At 37.3% G+C, this 24,535-nt stretch overlaps 1 protein-coding gene across 1 annotated transcript; it reads left to right on the top strand.

Moving 5' to 3' along the window:
• The first annotated feature begins 1,223 nt into the window (after positions 1-1,223).
• On the top strand, positions 1,224-14,845 carry LOC309610866 (desmoglein-4-like). Its single transcript, XM_082354408.1, has 3 exons — positions 1,224-10,435; positions 12,007-12,849; positions 13,340-14,845. The coding sequence occupies exons 1-2, from the start codon at positions 10,192-10,194 to the stop codon at positions 12,450-12,452; spliced, it is 690 nt and encodes a 229-aa protein (XP_082210534.1). The 5' UTR covers positions 1,224-10,191; the 3' UTR covers positions 12,453-12,849; positions 13,340-14,845.
• The last annotated feature ends 9,690 nt before the right edge of the window (positions 14,846-24,535 follow it).

Here is a 24,535-nt window from a genome sequence, read left to right as displayed (position 1 = left end):
AGATCGTGATGGAGCTACCGATGGACTCTCTTCGGAGTATGACTGTAGAATCAAGATTTTAGACATCAATGATAATTTCCCCACTTTGGAGAAAACTTCTGTAAGTTGTTACTCTTATAATCCTTTTTCCATAAGTATCACTAATAGATTTACTTTCCCGCTAGTTTGTGAGCCTGGTTCTGTTACATGTATAGATGTACTTAACTTACTTGCTGTATAAACCTTGCAACTTCTTATGTATAATCATATATCTTAATAGTACACGTTTGCCTTTGAGTCACTATTCTGTGCAAATCTCTTCTGCAAAAGCAACAGACCATCTCCTCCATGCTCTCTACTCACGGAAATGTGGAAATTTATTAACATAACTCTGGGAATCATGTAACAACATAGAGGTATCTTTCTAGGCCTGATGATTTGCTGAATTAAATCTATAAGAGTCCCAAACATTCCCAACTTCCATGGTCATCTTTAGGCATAAAGAAGCATACAACTGAAAACAGCAGGGCCAAACTTGGCTCACTGCCTATTTTGGGTAAAAGAAAAAGGTTTTATTGGGCCACAACTGTCCTCATGCTGTCTGTGTCTGCTTTGATCCTACAGCAGCAGTGATGAGTAGTTGCGACACGAACTCTCTGGCCCACGAAGCCTCATATAATTACCATCCAGCCCTTTTACATAAAAGGAGGGAGTAACTTAAAGAAAATTTAAAATAAGCAAGAAAAATGAAACATAGTGACAATTTGATCTTGATTTCACATACAGGACAAGAAAATCAGTTTTATTATCTTATAATCATTTTACTCTTATATTTTTGATTGGACAGATGGCTGATGCAAAAATCATTGGCATAGTCTGTTGTTAGTATTTTAAATGATAATTCCGTATTAGTAAATCTCTTTCCTCTTGAAAATTCATTGATGATAAAATTTATCTATGTCATTTCAGTACTCAGCAAGTATTGAAGAGGATTGTTTAAGTTCAGAACTGATACGATTTCAAGCAATTGATCTTAACGAAGAAGGAACTGACAACTGGTTGACAAAATATTTAATTCTCTCTGGAAATGATGGGAACTGGTTTGATATTCAAACAGACCCACAAACCAATGAAGGCATTTTGAAGGTCGTCAAGGTGCAATATGGGATCTGCAATATTTTCTTCCGAAGAAAGGTTAAAATACTCAGAGAGAATCTCCCTGCAACAAATACTCTACAACCTTGAATACTATCTGTATGGACACGTGCCCTTAGTTAGCTGACTGTGTCAGTCTGAAACTCCCAGCCCAGCAACACAGTATTTATTACCAAGAGAAATAAGAAGGCTGTTTTGTTCTCATAATGCCCAACACCTAGTTGAGAAGATAAGGCAAGTACTCCCAAACTAGATAGCAATATGAGTTAAAAACAAAATAAATAGTAGTATAGATGTTATGGTATTAAATGTAATTAATAGCCAGATGGGTGAAATATGAAATAATGCCTAAAAGGTGAGATCCTTCTGAGCTAGATGTGGCTGAAAAGGTTTCAATCATGGAATCAGGTTTAAGCAAGACCTTATAACTGAGATTGCTAATGTGGGTAATGGAATAAGCAAACACACTGAGGTGAGGAAACATAATGCATGTTCAGGCATAACGAGCAGTTCCGTGGGACTGTTGCAGAGTATTCATGGAGGGAAGAACAGATGTAGGAATAGATATTGAGCTGGAGTCAGTCTGCTGAGAACCTTGAGTACTGGACTACAGGGTTTGACTTTTTCTTATAGATTAATTTTTCTTAAACTACTTTATGGACAACAATAAAATCTAAAAACGCAAATTAGAAACAAATAAAACTACAAACCAATAAGATTCAAATTAGTATTTATGCAATAAGCGAAATTAATTGTTCTCAAACAAAATTACTACTAACAACATAAATAGAACTTATAGCTATGAAAATATATACTAGCAGACCTATGCTTAGTTTACCATGCAGTGTGAACTGCGATTATTCAATTGTTCCTACTTTTCTCTATTCCAGTTACTGTGAAACTTTTTTTCAGACAGTAAATTAGGAAGCGACTTAGCCTTCACCTAATGCAAACATATTATTTATATATTGAGTTTTTCTCTGTCCTTTTTGCAACTGTTTGAAGAAATTAAAGTATTACTACCTTACCACAAAATACAAGCACTACCATTGAAATCATGCAGGGTATTAATTTATGAGGTGGTCATTAAAATTATGGCAAATATATATATATGTGCTTTTTTAAATTGTCATTCAAATGAACACACATTTCAAAATTCCTTGAGAGAACACAAGGACTCCAAGAATATGTGATGAACTTCTTGTTTGAGAAACATGGCTTTGGGCCAGAAGTCAGCAAACTATGACTCACAGACCAAATCTGACCTGCCACCTTCTTACAAATAAAGTTTTATTGTAACACAGCTGCACTCATTCATTTGTGTATTTCCTATGGCTGTTTCCACACTCCACTGGCTGAACGGAATGCTTGAGACGGAAACTGTATCTGACCTCCAAAGCCTAAAATATTTACTATCTGCCCTTAACCAAAAAAATTTACCAAGCCCTGCTTATAGACCAAGGAAAGCTTTGGGGTATATTTTTAACTAGCAGTAACATTATGAGCTTAACTCCAGAAAGATTAAAGAAAATAATTTTTATATTAATCAAGTCTTGAGGTGCTAGGAACCTGACCTAAAGCAATAGCAGTCAAAATGCAAATGAGGGAACAAGAATAAGAGCCACCGCCAAATGTAACATGGATAGAAAGAGACAAGAGGTCACCTATCACCTTATCAAATTCTGAATACTTAGTCAAGTTTCTTTCCAGGGATCAGAATTTGTTCCACCTTGCATCTTGGTTAAAAATCAAGATCTAGACATGTCACGAAATTCTTACGTATCTTCTTACCATGTTTATCACTGACTTTGTATATTATCTTGCAATATGTAACTATTCTTTGCTTTTAATCTGCCTCCAAAACTACTAAACTAAGAGCAAAAAAAATCCTTGAGCATAAATAACTTGACCTAAATATCTTTGTATCCTTAGCACCTGGCCCCCGTCTCCAGAAGATAGTAGTGACTCACAAACCTTTAGGCATAGTGTTGATGGTGACATTTACTGAAACTGCAGCTCTTACCCAAATGGGAGTCACTGAGCAGAATTCATCATTTCTACAAAATTATAAAAATGAAAAAGAAAACACGTTCATAACTCAGGCAATGAACTATCTATGACTTATATAATGTGTCTTCTGTGAAAGCTAAAAGTTTTTTAAAGATATACTTACTTTATTGCCAAAAAAACTATTGGAAATTCAATTTCATGAAAAATTGGTCGAGGTAGGATTAGACATTGTGTAGACAACGTATCTATTTTTTTTTTTTCTGGATGATAACTTCCCAAGTTTTTTAGAGAGAGCAGAAAACAACATGCTTTAAAAACATCAAAATCATCAGCATCTACATCAATAATGTAGAAAGGCTAACAAAATTTAAAACCTTAATATGTGTGCTAGCACATAGCCAAAAGAACTATGTATTTAGAGAACATATGTGTAATTTTCCAGGATTTGGCATGTGGAATGAGGTCACTAATGTCCCCTTGGTCCCTCTCCATTTTCACTCAAGCTACCACTTAACCCTGTGGGAACTGACCTCTAAGCCATGGGCATTTGACTAAGATTTCTATAACCCTTTTCTTAGCCTGAGGACATTACAAATGATTAGTTCAACCCTAATTTGAGAAATGAAAGGTGCCAGGGATATGAATGGTCCCTGTTCTCCAGGAACCATCCCACTTATAAGAGGGAAAAGAAAATCCTAACAGATCCATCCGAGTGATTTTACCTTTGTTCTAGAAGGCTTGCTCCTTTCAGGGTTGTGGTGTCCTTAGGTTAGAAAACCTTTTTCTCCTTTTCCTCACCCACTCCCCAGTATTGCCCATAATTAATTAAACTGTTTCTTGGGTATGGAACCCTGGCAGTTCTACCCTCCTTAGGTTTGGCCCCTGCAGCACAGCTTAACAAGAGAAAAATCTCTAAGAAAGTAAAAAAAAATCCCTTTTTCAATAATAACTTCCTTTTGGTATTTATCAATACATGTGTATGGATTACTAACAAACAATATAAATATATGGGGGGGTATGTACACATTCACTTCAACATCAAGAAGAAAAGCAAATGCTACCCAGTTGGAATTCTAACAAAGAAATATTGGTTCTCTATTTTTATAATAATTCTAACTAAGGTTTATTAAGCACTCTCTGAACACCAGCTATTGGGTTATATTCTGTGTATAGAAGCTTTGTGCATATTATCTCAATCATCACAACTCAAGGAAGAAAATACTGTGATTACTTTTTTAAAGAAAGTGAAACAAAATCAAAGAGGAAAACTAACTTGTCTAAGTTCACCCAGGTGTCAAACGACAAAGACAAATTCCAAAGTCTCTCAGATTCCAAAGTCATACTTAACTGCCACCTCCATGCCTCACCGTGTTATCTGGGGCCAGTAAACCAAGTTTTAGGAAAGAACTAGTGCCTTGAGATTTTTCCCTCTGTTCACCTCTGTAAGCTCCTTCCTGTGTGTGCCCTGCTTGCCTCTTCCAGACATACTTGTACCAGAAAATGCCAATTCCTGTAAATTTCAGCAATTAAAGTCCCAAATCTCAAGGGTTTTAGCTGAAATTTAAGTGAGGCGTGTTGAGCCAGCCCCAAACAAGAAACCAAGTGAATTCCTGTGAATATTTCTGTCTTATTAGCTCTTGTGAAGAATTTCTTTTTAATTAATTTATTTATTTTTGGCTGCGTTGGGTCTTCATTGCTGCACACGGGCTCTCTCTAGTTGCAGCGAGCGGGGGCTACTCTTCACTGCGGTGCACGGGCTTCTCATTGCGGTCGCCTCTCTTGCTGCAGAGCACAGGCTCTAGGCACGTGGGCTTCAGTAGCTGGGGCACGCGGGCTCAGTAGTTGTGGCTAACGGGCTCTAGAGTGCAGGCTCAGTAGTTGTGGCGCATAGGCTTAGCCTCTCCGCAGCATGTGGGATCCTCCCGGACCAGGGCTCGAACCCACGTCCCCTGCATTGGCAGACAGATTCTTAACTCCTGCGCCACCAGGGAAGCCCCAGAAGAATTTAACTATAATCTAAAAGAACATTCATAAGGTCATGGAATATCCCTGAGAAGCAGAGATTTATCTAAGGGTCTTGCTGATGGCACTGATATCTTACGTTCTATTGTTAGTAAATGTGTTGCAAGTGATGTTTTACATTAGCTTCCAGAGCACTTCTAAACAGTGCCCAGTACTCCCTTTTTTACAATTGTTTTTTACTTGTTATAGAAAATGGATCTCTTCCAATTGAAAATCCATTTTTGAGTACACAATTCATATTCAGCTCTGTGCTGAATCGTTGGGGGTGACTTTTCATGTCACCACATCAATCATTCTGTATCAAAAGATTCTATTCATGTTTTATCCAAAGAACCCATCTCAAAGGTGACTTTTCTCTGGGCATCGTATTTACTTATTTGAAGGTGCCCTATGAAGGAGTCTTCTTGTCCCCCAGACTCAGCACAATTAAATTATAGTTTAGGTCTGACTATAATAGTCACAAATTCTCCTTTAGAAGTTGTTTGCATCATTTTTTTAAATTACACATTCAATTGCATCATACATATTGGCTTCTTGATTCTCTGATTATGCTTCCAAGATATTCTCAGATAGGCATTCTACAAAGGAAACCTGGCTACTATTTATTCATTCAATAGTTGTGAACATTTTTATTTCATTCTAAGTTTTACTTTTTATTTTTCATAAGCACCTCATTTGAGAAAGAAGGATCATCTTTCATTTCAGGGTTTTTAACGTAAGAAGTTCAAAACTCCAAAATTGGAGTCCACTTTAAAGTCACAGGCCTAAATGAACCCATGTACCTGATTATGCCAAAAGATAAAGGAAATAACACGTCTGAAATACCTAATGCAGTAATAAATAAAATATTATCAATTCAAGATCAGAATTGCATAGCTCCTGGCCTTTATTCTAGTGTGCTGCTTTTTTATCTTGGCTTCTTATTCTATCAAGAGAGTCCTTTTGCCATTTCAGAGTTTTTTACTTTCTGTCTTTTCAGAGGCTGGATTATGAACAAGTGCCTAATATTCATCTTAGCATCAGAGTTAAAAACCAAGCTGAGTTTCACCACTCAGTTGCCTCTCAATTCCGAATGCACCCAACCCCTGTGAGAATTCAGGTTGTTAATGTGAGAGAAGGACCCGCATTTCATCCAGATTCTATGACTTTCAGTGTGTGAGAAGGAATAAAAGGAAATTCCTTACTGAATTATGTGCTTGGCACATATACAGCTATAGATCTGGATACAGGAAATCCTGCAAAAAAATGTCAGGTACTGCAAATATTTTGCTCGTGTTTAAGAGATAAAGCACGGTTCTGTCCTATGTTAATTCACTAGTATGTGCTAGTGTATATGGGTTGAAATACTTTCGGAGTTTTGCTTTGCTTTTTGTTGTTGTTTGTTTGTTTTAGAAGGCTATTGTGGTATTACCATTTTTTTCAGAATTTTAATAGTGTTTTAGAGGCAGTAAGGGCTCCAACTGGTTAAAGGAGTAATTGTGTCCAGGGAGCAATTGTAAGATCAAAGAACCACCTACAGTTACTCTATGAGTCTCTTTGGTCTTTTATGCCCTGTTGTACTACCCTGGACCCAGGATGATTAAGCTATTTTATAAACAGTAAGACATCATTAAAGATGAGTCACTAATTTTTTCCTTTAAAACTGTGTTATCGGATGACTTTGCGGCTAATTTCAATTTCCTGCTTGACCTAAAACAAACAAAAAAATGATAACGGTAGAAGCTGAAACACAGGTATCTCAGAAATTTGATGAGCCTAAAGAGAGGTCAGAATTGGAACAATAGAAAGGTAGGTATTATGGACACCAGATACACAGATTATACAGGAATTAGACCTATATAAGATATTCTGGGAAATAACGATAGTGAAATATATAAGTATTCTCTCTGTCTTTTCCTTGTCTTTCTTATTTTCTTCCTTCCAATATTTTTGGAGTGAACAAAGTCTACTGACCTGTAAATTACTTTTGAAATTAACAGTTTTGATTACTTAATCAGTTAATAAATTGACAGACAACAAAAATTATGAAGTCTATCAAGGGAAAGGATATGCCAGATAAATGCTTTGGACGTTTGAATTTATGCCTGGTACAGAGACCAGATTTTCTTTCAATAATGTCAAGAACTTTGAATCCATTACATGTAACAAAAATCCATATACACAAGCTGGCTAGATGACACCACAACCCCTAACAGGCCAACAATGAGGTGCTCTGAAACCAACATGCCTTAAAATCTAAGAAAAACAAAGTGTACCACATGTGAAAATGAATAAAGCATATTCCCTCAGGAGACAGTGCTGTGATTTCATGAACAGACCTGAAATAAATTCATACATTTTATTAACAATTATATTAAGAGCCAGAAGAGTAATAATTATAAAATTATAAAATTCTGTTGTGAATCTGTGCACTAATATGTTCAATACTGGAATTTTATTCTATTTACATTTTATAACCCAAGTCAATTATCACCATAAAGAATGCAAACACCATATATAAGTTCAGCACATTGTGTGGCTTAAAATGATTAACTTTCATATAAGCAAATGATGAATGGATGAATGACTTTATTTAAAAACAGGTGTATCATGGGACATGATGCAGGCAACTGGTTAAAAGTAGATTCAAGGACTGGTGAGATACAATTTTCTAGGGAATTTGATAAGAAGTAAAAATATATTACCAATGGGATATACACAGCAGAGATCCTGGCTATAGATGATAAGAAAATTTATTTTCAAATTTTAAAAAAATTATTACTATTACATTCAATACAAATATTATTCTAATGTTGATGTTAGATTGACTCAGATAAAACATACAGTTTATTGGTGTCTGTAAGACTCACAGAGAGCTCTAAATACCTTAGGTCAAGGACTGAATTCAGTATCCTTTTAACCATAATTTACATTTAAGTCATAATTTATTTCACCTATTTCCAAAAAAGAATTGAATGTGACTTAACAGTGTAAAGCATAAAAGTTAAAATATATAAATAAAATTCAGTTTCTGCTTACGACCTCATCTCTTGAGATGGTTGATCAGCTTGTAGAGTATGTTAGAAATATTTACTTAAAGTAAGTGCTACAAGGGTGCACAAAATTCACCTGGGGATGACCTGCAGGAAAGGCAGTGTCCCGAAGTGTATAGGTATTTTAGAGCCACTAAAACTGAGCTACAATAAGAGGCCTGTGTGAGTGTTGTTGTCCAAAGTAAGATGTTAAAGACCAAGAAAGGATGGACCTAGAGTCTGTCATACAGAGTGAAGTAAGTCAGAAAGAGAAAAACAAATACCGTATGCTAACACATATATATGGAATCTTAAAAAAAAAAAAAAAAAAAAGGTCATGAAGAACCTAGGGGCAGGATGGGAATTAAGACGCAGACCTACTAGAGAATGGACTTGAGGACACGGGGAGGGGGAAGGGTAAGCTGGGACGAAGTGAGAGAGTGTCATGGACATATATACACTACCAAATGTAAAACCGATAGCTAGCGGGAAGCAGCCGCATAGCACAGGGAGATCAGTTCGGTGCTTTGTGACCACCTAGAGGGGTGGGATAGGGAGGGTGGGAGGGAGGGAGACGCAAGAGGGAAGAGATATGGGGGTATATGTATATGTATAGCTGATTCACTTTGTTATAAAGCAGAAACTAACACACCATTGTGTTATAAGCAATTAAGCAATTATATCCAATAAAGATGTTAAAAAATAAAAAATTGAATAATGTTTGAGGATGGATCAGAGACAGCAGAAAGTGAAGTAAGTTGAGTCACCTTAAGCTGCTAAAAAAAGGCAAAAACAAATGCAGAAAAAAGAGTGCATAAAAAAAGAAATCTTGGAAGAACATAGGGGTCAGAAGTATCTGTGATAGGGAGGAGTTCATAAGCTTCTCTAAAAAAGGATGATTCAAAAGATTGAGAGTTTCCTGCTATGTAATGTAATTGTAGAAGGAAAGGCCGATGATAGGTCGTGTTTTCCTTAAAACTGAGTGATGGGAAGATTGTATCTATTTTTGTTTCAATTTGCTCCGATTTCCAACAGCTTTAAACATAATGCTCTACTTTATTTGTAGCTCACTTACCAATAATCAGACTTATTCAAGCATAAGGAATACCTTAATATCCCAAATGTACTTATTCCCTTATTACCTGCTAGTAAATTATGCAATAAATATTATTTTCAAATATGGAAAAAATAAATTAATTAATTAATTAATTAATTAATTAATTAATTAAAGACCAAGAAAGCACAAGGTTATTCCAAATATAAGATCCAAATTAAAAGTCGTTAAGTGCAGATGCACTGAATTAACTTGTAATTGAGCTGCTTCTCACGTGGGAAAATCTATTAAACATTCCTCTTGGTGAGTAGCAACAGGAATTTGTTTATTTAGCGATAGTTAATGATTCTCCAGAGCAATGTCTGGGAAACCAGCTACTACATAACAAAACAACAGAAAAAGATCAGTAACCAGGAAAGAAGGGAGAAAATAGATGTCCCAGATACCTACGTAATAGAAGATAGATATTGTAGGTTTGCATTAAGTTTATATCTGAGATTTACAGTAGCCAAACAAAGAGAAAGATAAACGGGCAGTATAAGATTGAAAGAGAAACCATGGTAATGCCCAAACAATTACAGTCCATACATTCTAATCTTCATCCTATGAGTGTCACTTTTAACATCTGGGTGCGTGAGTTATATAAATATTATAGTCTTATTTACTACCAGTATTCTAGAGGGCCTGTTCCTAAAATGAATTCTAGCCAGGTTGACCAGAGCCAGTGCTTGTACATTCAAGTAAATAAAAAGAAAAATACATCAAAATGTATCCACAGAAGCCTAAAAACAAGGGCCATTGTTTATTCATCTAAGCAGAATATCTTCAGGAGATTGAAGCAGGCAGGAACCTATCACTCACCATCTCAGGAATCAGTCATACTATTCCTCTGTCCTGTGGCATCATCATGGGATATGAGAAAGAATTTTCTCCCTGACATCATTTATCCCAACACCCAATATGTTTTACTGTTTCAGATGGCTCTGGGAAAACAGCCACGGAACCATATGTATCGAAGTTCCTGATATCAATGATTACTGCCCAGTCATCGTTGCTGAGAGGGAAACCATCTGCCTTGCCTCTTCCTCCATCCTTATCTCTGCAACAGTCATTAACGATCACTCTTATGGGTCTCCCTTTACCTTCTGTGTTGTTGATGAACCCCCAGGGACAGCGGACAGTTGGGATATCAGATCAATAAGTGGTAAGCAGAATGCAAAGTTGCTCATACTTTAAGACCAAAAGCAAAAATAATTACCAAATAATTAGTCAAGTCACGCAACAATACTTTCTAACTCTATTTCCACCAAGAGTGTAAAGAGCCCATAATAGTATGTGTGTTTGTACCAACTGTTGCTACTTTAAAATGAAGGCCTCACATCGATAAAAATTGAGAATAAATTTCAGGCAACATAACACTATATACCTTGGGTTCTTTTTCCTGAGATGTTAAATGTATAATAGAAAATGAAACATTATGAGAGAACCTCATTTGGGCTACAATAGCTCCCTAATCACATATTCATTTGGGGAAACAGGAAACTTCAGGAGGTAGGGTGGTAAGATGGGGGTCAGACTACAGAGTCCAAGGTAAGTGGAAAAACCCACCTTTCTGAGGCCACCAAGCTTCTCCATTCATCTTGAAATGATGCCAGAAAAAAATGCCACCATTAAGGACTTGGAGGAAATTAAGTCACCTGTTTTCTAGCCCTTTCCCACAAAACAACTTTAATATTTTAAAAAGCTAAGTAATTCCATTAAAATCAAGACAACTCTGAATTCACCTTTCCCTACAAAGCCCAATATGCTATTCTAAATAATTGCTAACCACTTTTCCCTCATTCAGATCCTAGATACTATGAGTAAAAACATAAGAAAAAATGTGCAGCACGAAGGTTTGTAAAGGTATTTAAATGATATTATGCATTTGCCTGTAAAAAATATAGTCACATTGGAAAGAATATTCTCAGGTCCTATTTACATGTTGGTGTTGAAGAACAGAATAAAATCCCACCTTGAACTGGGAGATTGGGATTGACATATATACACTAATATGTATAAAATGGATAACTAATAAGAACCTGCTGTATAAAAAAATAAATAAAATAAAATTCAAAAAAAAAAGAATAAAATCCCGCCTAACAGGTTGTGGCCATGCCTTATTTGACTCTTATTTTGACCACAGGTCACATTTTGGTAGACCTAGCCAGCTTATCACATAACTAACTGAAAGTAATAACCCATAATAATAATAATAATAATTGACTGTTAAGGATTAATCAATTACTATTCATGATTTAGGAGTAAATCACCTCTAAACCCTCCTCGGGTTGATAAGCAAATTTCAACCTATGTTTTAAGCAATAGTTTCTATAAAAATCAATAGGTAATCATAGCACAAAGAATTAGGAAAATAATAGTTATTGGAATAATTTTAAATAATAGGACAGCAGTTTTGAATAAGAGGTAACAACAGTCTTCAGAAGGGTATTTGTAAACTACAATCCCAAATAGAAGACTTCCAATATTTCCTTTCAGCTCAATATTCTTCATTCACTGGACAAATATTCATTGAGTGCATATTATATGCTAAAGTATAATAGGATATAATATTATACTCTGGAAATAAGCATCATAAGCATTAATTTTAAAAAATACAATGTACTCTATGATTGAAGGAGCATGAAAAAAAATCAGGCCCTAAGTTAGTCTTGGGTATTAGGAAGGGTTACCCCCAAGAAATTTTTATTTTCTCTCCCTTCTCTTCCTTCTCAGCTACCTCTGCAATCCTGACAGCTGAGCAGCCTTTATATCCCTTATATTACGAGATCCCAATCCTACTAAAGGACAGTTTTAACAGAGCATGCGAATTGCCGCAGATCGTGGAGTTAATGGCTTGCGACTGTGACAGCGACAACATGTGCTTGTACCCGAGTACCACCGGCATCAGCACTGGGGACGGCAGCTCCGTTACCAGTGTGTCTGTCACTGATGACCAAACTGGGGGTTCAAATGTTGGTCTCGGACCAACAGGGATTGGCATGATTGCACTGGGCCTCTTACTACTGCTTCGTAAGTACTGGATTAAATCACTGTTTTCAGCAGTTCTTCAAAATAAGAATGTAACCAGGTTCACTGGAATGGCTATGTTCAGTTTGGCCATTTCTTTATTTTTTTTAACATCTTTATTGGAGTATAATTGCTTTACAATGGTGTGTTAGTTTCTGCTTTGTAACAAAGTGAATCAGTTATACATATACGTATGTTCCCGTATCTCTTCCCTCTTGCCTCTCCCTCCCTCCCACCCTCCCTATCCCACCCCTCTAGGTGGTCACAGAGCACTGAGCTGATCTCCCTGTGCTATGCGGCTGCTTCCCACTAGCTATCTATTTTATGTTTGATAGTGTATATATGTCCATGCCACTCTCTCACTTTGTCACAGCTTACCCCTCCCCCTCCCCATGTCCTCAATTCCATTCTCTACATCTGCGTCTTTATTCCTGTCCTGTGCCTGAGTTCTTCAGAACCATTTTTTTCTTTTTTAGATTCCATATATATGTGTTAGCATATGGTATTTGTTTTTCTCTATCTGACTTCACTCTGTATGACAGACTCTAGGTACATTAGCATGCTTTTCTTTTTTTTTTTTTTTTTTTAGCACCTTTATTGGACTATAATTCCTTTACAATGGTGTGTTAGTTTCTGCTTTATAACAAAGTGAATCAGTTATACATATACATATGTTCCCATATCTCTTCCCTCTTGTGTCTCCCTCCCTCCCACCCTCCCTATCCCACCCCTCTAGGTGGTCACAAAGCACCGAACTGATCTCCCTGTGCTATGCGGTTGCTTCCCGCTAGCTATCTATTTTACGTTTGGTAGTGTGTATATGTCCATGTCACTCTCTCACTTTGTCCCAGCTTACCCTTCCCCCTCCCCATATCCTCAAGTCCATTCTCTAGTAGGTCTGTGTCTTTATACCCGTCTTGCCCCTAGGTCCTTCATGACATTTTATTTTTTATTTTTTTTAGATTGCATATATATGTGTTAGCATACGGTATTTGTTTTTCTCTTTCTGACTTACTTCACTCTGTATGACAGACTTTAGGTCCACCCACCTCACTACACATAACTCAATTTCATTTCTTTTTATGGCTGAGTAATATTCAATTGTATATACGTGCCACCTCTTCTTTATCCATTCATCTGTCGATGGACACTTAGGTTGCTTCCATGTCCTGGCTATTGTAAATAGAGCTGCAATGAACATTGTGGTACATGACTCTTTTAGAATTATGGTTTTCTCAGGGTATATGCCCAGTAGTGGGATTGCTGAGTCGTATGGTAGTTCTATTTTTAGTTTTTTAAGGAACCTCCATACTGTTCTCCATAGTGGCTGTATCAATTTACATTCCCACCAACAGTGCAAGAGGGTCCCCTATTCTCCACACCCTCTCCAGCATTTATTGTTTGTAGATTTTTTGATGATGGCCATTCTGACCGGTGCGAGATGATATCTCATTGTAGTTTTGATTTACATTTCTCTAATGATTAATGATGTTGAGCATGCTTTCATGTGTTTGTTGGCAATCTGTATATCTTCTTTGGAGAAATGTCTATTTAGGCCTTCTGCCACTTTTTGGATTGGGTTGTTTGTTTTTTTTTGATATTGACCTGCATGAGCTGCCTGTAAATTTTGGAGATTAATCCTTTGTCAGTTGCTTCATTTCCAAATACTTTCACCCATTCTGAGGGTTGTCTTTTTGTCTTGTTTATGGTTTCCTTTGCTGTGCAAAAGCTTTAAAGTTTCATTAGGTCCCATTTGTTTTTTCGTTTTTATTTCCATTTCTCTAGGAGGTGGGCCAAAAAGGATCTTGCTGTGATTTATGTCATACAGTGTTCTGCCTATGTTTTCCTCAAAGAGTTTGATAGTGTCTGGCCTTACATTTAGGTCTTTATACCATTTTGAGCTTACTTTTGTGTATGGTGTTAGAGAATGTTCTAATTTCATTCTTTTACATGTAGGTGACCAGTTTTCCCGGCACCATTTATTGAAGAGGCTGTCTTTTCTCCACTGTATATTCTTGCTCCCTTTATCAAAGATAAGGTGACCATATATGCGTGGGTTTAACTCTGGGCTGTCTATCCTGTTTCATTGATCTATATTTCTGTTTTTGTGCCAGTAGCGTACTGTCGTGATTACTGTTCCTTTGTAGTATAGTCTGAAGTCAGGGAGCCTGATTCCTCCAGCTCCATTTTTCTTTCTCAAGATTGCTTTGGCTATTCGGGGTCTTTTGTGTTTCCATACAAATTGTGAAATTTTTTGTTCTAGTTCTGTGAAAAATATCATTGGTAGTTTGATAGGGATTGCACTGAGTCTGTAGGTTGCTTTGGGTAGTATAGTCATTTTCACAATGTTGATTCTTCCAATCCAAGAACATGGTATATCACTCCATCTGTTCGTATCATCTTTAATTTATTTCATCAGTGTCTTATAATTTTCTGCATACAGGTCTTTTGTCTCCTTAGGTAGGTTTATTCCTAGATATTTTATTCTTTTTGTTGCAATGGTAAATGGGAGTGTTTTCTTAATTTCACTTTCAGATTTTTCACCATTAGTGTATAGGAAAGGAAGAGATTTCTGTGCATTAATTTTGTATCCTGCTACTTTACCAAATTCATTGATTAGCTCTAGTAGTTATCTGGTAGCATCTTTAGGATTCTCTAGGTAGAGTATCGTGTCATCTGCAAACAGTGACAGCTTTACTTCTTCTTTTCCGACTTGGATTCCTTTTATTTCTTTTTCTTCTCTGATTGCTGTGGCTAAATCTTCCAAAACTGTGCTGAATAATAGTGGTGAGAGTGGGCAACCTTGTCTTGTTCCTGATCTTAGGGGAAACGGTTTCAGTTTTTCACCATTGAGAATGATGTTTGCTGTGGGTTTGTCATATATGACCTTTATTATGTTGAGGTAAGTTCCCCCTATGCTTACTTTCTGGAGAGTTTTTATCATAAATCGGTGTTGAATTTTGTCCAAAGCTTTCTCTGCATCTACTGAGATGATCATATGGTTTTTCTCCTTCAATTTGTTAATATGGTGTATCACATTGACTGATTTGCGTATGTTGGAGAATCCTTGCATTCCTGTGATAAACCCCACTTGATCATGGTGTATGATCCTTTTAATGTGCTGTTGGATTCTGTTTGCTAGTATTTTGTTAAGGATTTTTGCATCTATGTTCATCAGTGATATTGGTCTGTAGTTTTCTTTCTTTGTGACATCTTCGTCTGGTATTGGTATCAGGGTGATGGTGGCCTCGTGGAATGAGTTTGGGAGTGTTCCTCTCTCTGCTGTATTTTGGAAGAGTTTGAGAAGGATGGTGTTAGCTCTTCTCTAAATGTTTGCTAGAATTCGCCTGTGAAGCCAGCTGGTCCTGGACTTTTGTTTGTTGGAAGATTTTTAATCACAGTTTCAATTTCAGTGCTTGTGATTGGTCTGTTCATATTTTCTATTTCTTCCTGGTTCAGTCTTGGAAGGTTATAGCTTTCTAAGAATTTGTCCATTTCTTCCAGGTTGTCTATTTTATTGGCATAGAGTTGCTTGTAGTAGCCTCTTAGGATGCTTTGTATTTCTGCGGTGTCTGTTGTAACTTCTCCTTTTTCATATCTAATTTTATTGATTTGAGTCCGCTCCCTCTTTTTCTTGATGAGTCTGGCTAATGGTTTATCAATTTTGTTTATCTTCTCAAAGAACCAGCTTTTAGTTTTTTTGATCTTTGCTATTGTTTTCTTTGTTTCTATTTCATTTATTTCTGCTCTGATCTTTATGATTTCTTTCCTTCTGCTAACTTTGGGTTTTGTTTGTTCTTTTTCTTGTAGTTCCTTTAGGTGTAAGGTTAGATTGTTTATTTGAGATTTTTCTTTTTTCATAAGGTAGGCTTGTATAGCTATAAACTTCCCTCTTAGAATTGCTTTTGCTTCACCCCATAGGTTTTGGATCGTCCTGTTTTCATTGTCATTTGTCTCTAGGTATTTTTTGATTTCCTCTTTGATTTCTTCAGTGATCTCTTGGTTTTTTAGTAACGTATTGTTTAGTCTTCATGTGTTTGTGTTTTTTACGTTTTTTTCGCTGTAATTGATTTCTAATCTCGTAGCATTGTGGTCAGAAAAGACGCTTGATCTGATTTCAGTTTTCTTACTTTTACTGAGGCTTGATTTGTGACCCAAGATGTGATCTACCCTGGAGAATGTTCCGTGCGCACTTGAGAAAAAAGTGTAATCTGCTCTTTTTGGATGGAATGTCCTTTAAATATCAATTAAATCTCTCTCGTCTATTGTGTCATTTAAAGCGTGTGTTTCTTTATTAATTTTCTGTTTGGAAGATCTCTCCATTGGTGTAAGTGAGGTGTTAAGGTCCCCCACTATTACTGTGTTACTGTCGATTTCCTCTTTTATAGCTGTTAGCATTTGCCTTATGTATTGAGGTGCTCCTATGTTGGGTGCATATATATCTATAATTGTTATATCTTCTTCTTGGATTTTTCCCTTGATCATTATGTAGTGTCCTTCCTTGTCTCTTGTAACATTCTTTATTTTAAGTCCATTTTATCTGATATCAGTATTACTACTCCAGCTTTCTTTTGACTTCCATTTGCATGGAGTATCTTTTTCCATCCCCTCACTTTCAGTCTGTATGTGTCCCTAGGTCTGAAGTGGGTCTCTTGTTGACAGCATATATATGGGTCTTCTTTTTGTGTGCATTCAGCAAACATGTGTCTTTTGGTTGGACCATTTAATCCATTCACGTTTAAGGTAATTATCGATATGTATGTTCCTATGACCATTTTCTTAATTGTTTTGGGTTTGTTTTTGTAGGTCCTTTTCCTCTCTTTTGTTTCCCACTTAGGGAAGTTCCTTAAGCATTTGTTGTAGAGCTAGTTTGGTGGTGCTGAATTCTCTTAGCTTTTGCTTGTCTGTAAAGCTTTTGATTTCTGCTTCGAATCTGAATGAGATCCTTGCTGGGTAGAGTAATCTTGGTTGTAGGTTCTTCCCTTTCATCACTTTAAGTATATCATGCCACTGCCTTCTGGCTTGTAGAGTTTCTGCTGAGAAATCAGCTGTTAACCTTATGGGAATTCCCTTGTATGTTACTCGTTGTTTTTCCCTTGCTGCTTTCAATAATTTTTCTTTGTCTTTAATTTTTGGCAATTTGATTACTATGTGTCTCGGCATGTTTCTCCTTGGGTTTATCCTGTATGGGACTTGCTGCGCTTCCTGGACTTGGGTGGCTATTTCCTTTCACATGTTAGGGAAGTTTTCGACTATAATCTCTTCAAATATTTTCTCAGGTCCTTTCCCTCTCTCTTTTCCTTCTGCGACCCCTATAATGCGAATGTTGTTGCGTTTAATGTTGTCCCAGAGGTCTCTTAGGCTGGCTTCATTTCTTTTCATTCTTTTTTCTTTATTCTGTTCCGCAGCAGTGAATTCCACCATTCTGTCTTCCAGGTCACTTATCCGTTCTTCTCCCTCAGTTATTCTGCTATTGATTCCTTCTAGTGTACTTTTCATTTCAGTTATTGTATTATTCATCTCTGTTTGTTTATTCTTTAATTCTTCTAGGTCTTTGTTAAACATTTCTTGCATCTTCTCGAGCTTTGCGTCCATTGTTTTTCCGAGGTCCTGGATCATCTTCACTATCATTATTCTGAATTCTTTTTCTGGAAGGTTGCCTATCTCCACTTCATTTAGTTGTTTTTCTGGGGTTTTATCTTGTTCCTTCATCTGGTACATAGCCCTCTGCCATTTCATCTTGTCTGTCTTTCTGTGAATGTGGTTTTTGTTCCACAGGCTGCAGGATTGTAGTTCTTCTTGCTTCTGCTGTCTGCCCTCTGGTGGACGAGGCTATCTAAGAGGCTTGTGGAAGTTTCCTGATGGGAGGGACTGGTGGTGGGTAGAGCTGACTGTTGCTCTGGTGGACAGAGCTCAGTAAACTTTAATCCACTTGACTGCTGATGGTTGGGGCTGGGTTCCCTCCCTGTTGGCTGTTTGGTCTCAGGCAACCCAACACTGGAGCCAACCTAGGCTCTTTGTTGGGGCTAATGACAGACTCTGGGAGGGCTCATGCCAAGGACTACTTCCCAGAACTTCTGCTGCCAGTGTCCTTGTCCCCACGGTGAGCCACAGCCACCTCCCGCCTCTGCAGGGGACCCTCCAACACTAGCAGGTAGGTCTGGTTCAGTCTCCACTGGGGTCACTGCTCCTTCCCCCTGGGTTCCGATGCACACACTAATTTGTGTGTGCCCTCCAAGAGTGGAGTCTCTGTTTCCCCCAGTCCTGTTGAAGTCCTGCAATCAACTCACACTAGGCTTCAAAGTCTGATTCTCTAGGAATTCCTCCTCCCGTTGCCAGACCCCCAGGTTGGGAAGCCTGACGTGGGGCTCAGAACCTTCACTCCAGTGGGTGGACTTTTGTGTTATATGTTTTCTCCAGTCTCTGAGTCACCCACCCAACAGTTATGGGATTTGATTTTATTGTGATTGTGCCCCTCCTACTGTCTTATTGTGGCTTCTCCTTTGTCTTTGGTTGTGGGGTATCTTTTTTGGTGAGTTCCAGTGTCTTCCTGTCAATGATTGTCCAGCAGCTAGTTGTGATTCTGGTGCTCTCACAAGAGGGAGTGAGAGCACGTCCTTCTACTCCACCATCTTGGTTCAGGGCCACAAATTTTGCTTTTTCCTCAGTTTTCTCCCACCAAAATTATCAGCTCTGTGAAGGCACCGTCAGTGGCTGCTTGTTTGTTGTATTTCCAGTGCCTTGCTCTGTGCAGTTCTGGAGAGGAGAGGGCCCCACACCATGCAGGGCTGCACAGGGAAATGGTGAGGGTGGTCTCCAGGCACAGAGAAAGAGGCAACTTATGGCTGAAGCCTTTATCGTGCTTTCTTTGGAAAGAAACAGGTGAGGCAGATTCCGTCCAGAAGTTTTGATTGGCAAAATGAATGAATTGAGTGCTCAACTGAGCAATCAATGAATGGACCAACTAGGTCTCACATTGGTAGCACAGATGCTGGTACTCACAAATGGCTCTTCATCTGGGACAAAGGGATGGACACTTCCTCAACAGCTAACAGCGAAGGGAAGCATCGCAAAAATCAGACTCCACCGTGACCTAACCCGACAGCCGTGCCAGCCGCCGAGCCTCGGTTGAGCCCTTGTCTTTGCCTAGGGCTGTGGGCTCAGCGGTCGGGACCCGGAGGCCGCCTGTGGAGCTGGGAGCTACCTAGGCGGCCCCACGCAGGCTTAGCCAGGTGAGTGCCTGCCACCAACAGTTCTTGATAGGACTTGCTTAAACACAAACTTAATAATAATTGATTTAAACAATTCTTAAATTTTTAATAATCTAGTAAGAATTATGATTACCTGATGTATACCCATCATTTATGCAGATTCTGACAATCAATAAATGTAAGTTGATTGAATAAAAGAATGAACCATTAAATGATTATTATAAATTACCATATATGCTTAGATACATTTCTAGTCTCTCCTTTATTACACTAACATATTATTAAGTATGCTGATAATTCTGACTATTGTTACAGATGTACTACATTGTTTTTAGTATGTTTTGATATCTGCTAAGTGCAGTCGCCACCCATTACCTTTTATTTTTTTTAATTATCTTGGCACTTCTGATACACTCAAGTTTAGAAAAAATAGCAAACTTGATGGAATTTTGATTAAAAATAAAATTAAATTGAATGTATAAATGAATAACTTTGAGCCCTTCAAAAATAGCATTAATCTAATGCTTTGCCTTTTCTAGTGTGATATTTTACACAGGATAAATACTTCAGAAAAAAGTTAAAACTTCTGGAAATTTGAGACTGCTGGTAAATACTTTTCATTATAACCATTGACTGATTGATAGTTTTTATTTTCTTTCAAAACTATTTCCTCTATTTCTTATATATAAGCTCAGTAACCAAAAAAAAAAAAAAAGAACCAGGAGAACAGTGACTTCAAAATCACTTGTGAAGTTTGCTCTGGAGTAGATAGGAGGAGGATGAGGCTGTTGGTGAGGCGATCAGAGGAAGTTCTTTCAATGAAACAAAGCAGTGAGGGACTGCTTTGAGTTTCATCTACACGTCCTGATCCCTGGGCTAACTGAATAATTTACTGTCCACGTCACAAAATCATATTTTAATTGTGCATTTCACATCATCAGCAAATGGTGGCAACCAGTTATGCCAGGTATGTCCCAAAGATGGCACTCTAACCTAAAAACACCAAGCCAGTAAATGCCCTTAAAACTGGATGAACCTCCCTGGAAGACCATCTGCTGAAGGAGCAGAACATGAACACTAAGACCCAGGCTTTCACCTCAAGAATAATATGCTTTCTACTTTTACAAGGAATAGAAATGAAATCAATAGAAAAGTCAGTGTTAGGATTTTAAGACTTTTTTTGCTATTGGTGCACCACTGATTATATTCCTAGAATAAAATTAATGTGTGCTTACTGTAGAAAATTTAGAAAATATAAAAACATAAAAAGAGACAAGCCTCTTAGATAGCCTCATTCACCAGAGGACAGACAGCAGAAGCAAGAAGAACTACAATCCTGCAGCCTGTGGAACAAAAACCACATTCACAGAAAGACAGACAAGATGAAATGGCAGAGGGCTATGTACCAGATGAAGGAACAAGATAAAACCCCAGAAAAACAATGAAATGAAGTGGAGATAGGCAACCTTCCAGAAAAAGAATTCAGAATAATGATAGTGAAGATGATCCAGAACCTCGGAAAAACAATGGACACAAAGCTCAAGAAGATGCAAGAAATGTTTAACAAAGACCTAGAAGAATTAAAGAACAAACAAACAGAGATAAACAATACAATAACTGAAATGAAAACTACACTAGAGGGAATCAATAGCAGAATAACTGTGGCAGAAGAATGGATAAGTGACCTGGAAGATAGAATGGTGGAATTCACTTCTGCGGAACAGAATAAAGAAAAAACAATGAAAAGAAATGAAGACAGCCTAAGAGACCTCTGGGACAGCATTAAACGCAACAACATTCGCATTATAGGGGTCTCAGAAGGAGAAGAGAGAGAGAAAGGACCCGAGAAAATATTTGAAGAGATTGTAGTCAAAAACTTCCCTAACGTGAAAGGAAATAGCCACCCAAGTGCAGGAAGCGCAGAGAGTCCTGTACAAGATAAACCCAAGGAGAAACACACTGAGACACATAGTAATCAAACTGCCAAAAAATAAAGACAAAGAAAAATTATTGAAAGCAGCAAGGGAAAAACGACAAATAACATACAAGGGAAAAACGACAAATAACAAATAACATAAAGATTTTTCAGTACTTAAGGTTGACCCTTTATGCCAGGTTAACAGCTGATTTCTCAGCAAAAACTCTACAAGCCAGAGGGAGTGGCATGACATAATTAATGTGATGAAAGGGAAGAACCTACAACCAAGAGTACTCTATCTGGCAAGGATCTCTTTCAGATTCTATGGGGAAATCAAAAGCTTTACAGAGAAGCAGAAGCTAAGAGAATTCAGCACCACAAAACCAGCTCTACAACAAATGCTAAAGGAACTTCTCTAGGCAAGAAACACGAGAAGGAAAGACCTACAAAAGCAAACCGAAAACAATTAAGAAAATGGTAATAGGAACATCCAGATTGATAATTACCTTAAACGTGAATGGATTAAATGCTCCAACCAAAAGAAACAGCCTCACTAAATGGATACTAAAACAAGACCCATATATATGCTGTCTACAAGAGACCCACTTCAGACCTAGGGACACATACAGACTGAAAGTGAGGGGATGGAAAAAAATAATCCATGCAAATGGAAATCAAAAGAAAGCTGGAGTAGCAATACTCATATCAGATAAAATAGACTTTAAAATAAAGAATGTTACAAGAGACAAGGAAGGACACTACATAATGATCAAGGGGTCAATCCAAGATGCACCCAACATAGAAACACCTCAATACCTAAGGCAACTGCTAACAGCTATAAAAGAGGAAATCGACAGTAACACAATAATAGTGGGGGACATTAAAACCGCACTTACACCAATTGACAGATCATCCAAACAGAAAATTGATAAGGAACACAAGCTTTAAATGACACAATAGACCAGACAGATTTAACTGATATTTATAGGACATTCCATCCAAAAACCGCAGATTACAATTTCTTCTCAAGTGCGCACAGAACATTCTCCAGGATAGATCACATCTTGGGTCACAAATCAAGCCTCAGTAAATTTAAGAAAATTGAAATCAGATCAAGCATCTTTTCTGACCACAACGCTATGAGATTAGAAACGAATTACAGGGGGAAAAACGTAAAAAACACAAACACATGGAGGCTAAACAATACGTTACTAAATAACCAAGAGATCACTGAAGAAATCAAAGAGGAAATCCAAAAATACCTAGAGACAAGTGACAATGAAAACACGATGATCCAAAACCTATGGGATGCAGTAAAAGCAGTTCTAAGAGGGAAGTTTATAGCTATACAAGCCTACCTCAAGAAACAAGAAAAATCTCAAATAAACAATCTAACCTTACACCTAAAAGAACTACAGGAAGAAGAACAAACAAAACCCAAAGTTAGCAGAAGGAAAGAAATCATAAAGATCAGAGCAGAAATAAATGAAATAGAAACAAAGAAAACAATAGCAAAGATCAAAAAAAATAAAAGCTGGTTCTTTGAAAAGATAAATAAAATTGATAAACCATTAGCCAGACTCATCAAGAAAAAGAGGGAGCGGACTCAAATCAATAAAATTAGATATGAAAAAGGAGAAGTTACAACAGACACCGCAGAAATACAAAGCATCCTAAGAGGCTACTACAAGCAACTCTATGCCAATAAAATGGACAACCTGGAAGAAATGGACAAATTCTTAGAAAGCTATAACCTTCCAAGACTGAACCAGGAAGAAACAGAAAATATGAACAGACCAATAAAATTGAAACTGTGATTAAAAATCTTCCAACAAACAAAAGTCCAGGACCAGATGGCTTCACAGGTGAATTCTATCAAACATTTAGAGAAGAGTTAACATCCATCCTTCTCAAACTCTTCCAAAAAATTTCAGAGGAAAGAACACTCCCAAACTCATTCTATGAGGCCACCATCACCCTCATACCAAAACCAGACAAAGACACTACAAAAAAAGAAAATTACAGACCAATATCACTGATGAATATAGATGCAAAAATCCTCAACAAAATACTAGCAAACAGAATCCAACAACACATTAAAAGGATCATACACCATGATGAAGTGGGGTTTATCCCAACGATGCAAGGATTCTTTAATATACACAGATCAGTCAATGTGATACACCACATTAACAAATTGAAGAATAAAAACCATCTGAATAGATGCAGAAAAACATTTTGACAAAATTCAACACCCATTTATGATAAAAACTCTCCAGAGAGTGGACATAGAGGGAACCTACCTCAACATAATAAAGGCCATATATGACAAACCCACAGCAAACATCATTCTCAATGGTGAAAAACTGAAAGCATTTCCTCTAAGATCAGGAACAAGACAAGGATGTCCACTCTCACCACCATTATTCAACATAATTTTGGGAGGCCTAGCCATGGCAATCAGAGAAGAAAAAGAAATAAAAGGAATCCAAATTGGAAAAGAAGAAGTAAAACTGTCACTGTTTGCAGATGACATGATGCTATACATAGAGAATCCAAAAGATGCCACCAGAAAACTACTAGAGCTAATCAATGAATTTGGTAAAGTAGCAGGATACAAAATTAATGCACAGAAATCCTTTGCATTCCTATACACTAATGATGAAAAATCTGAAACAGAAATTAAGGAAACACTCCCATTTACCATTGCAACAAAAAGAATAAAATACCTAGAAATAAAGCCACCTAGGGAGACAAAAGACCTGTATGCAGAAAACTATAAGACACTGATGAAAGTAATTAAAGATGATACCAACAGTTGGAGAGATATACCATATTCTTGGATTGGAAGAATCAATATTGTGAAAATGACTATACTACCCAAAGCAACCTACAGATTCAATGCAATCCCTACCAAATTACCAATGGCATTTTTTACAGAACTAGAACAAAAAACCTTAAAATTTGTATGGAGACACAAAAGACCCCAAATAGCCAAAGCAGTCTTGAGGGAAAAAAATGGAGCTGGAGGAATCAGACTTCCTGACTTCAGACTATACTACAAAGCTACAGTAATCAGGACAATATGGTACTGGCACAAAAACAG

Source organism: Balaenoptera borealis (assembly GCF_965194805.1).
Source record: "Balaenoptera borealis genome assembly, chromosome: 14".
NCBI lineage: Eukaryota > Metazoa > Chordata > Mammalia > Artiodactyla > Balaenopteridae > Balaenoptera > Balaenoptera borealis.
This window is presented reverse-complemented; position numbering and strand designations above follow the sequence as displayed.

Coding starts and splice junctions, on each gene's coding strand:
- LOC309610866 (XM_082354408.1), top strand. CDS start 10,192: ATGTTTTACTGTTTCAGATGGCTCTGGGAAAACAGCCACGGAACCATA. Junction 10,436..12,006: donor GGATATCAGATCAATAAGTG/GTAAGCAGAATG, acceptor CTTCCTTCTCAG/CTACCTCTGCAATCCTGACA.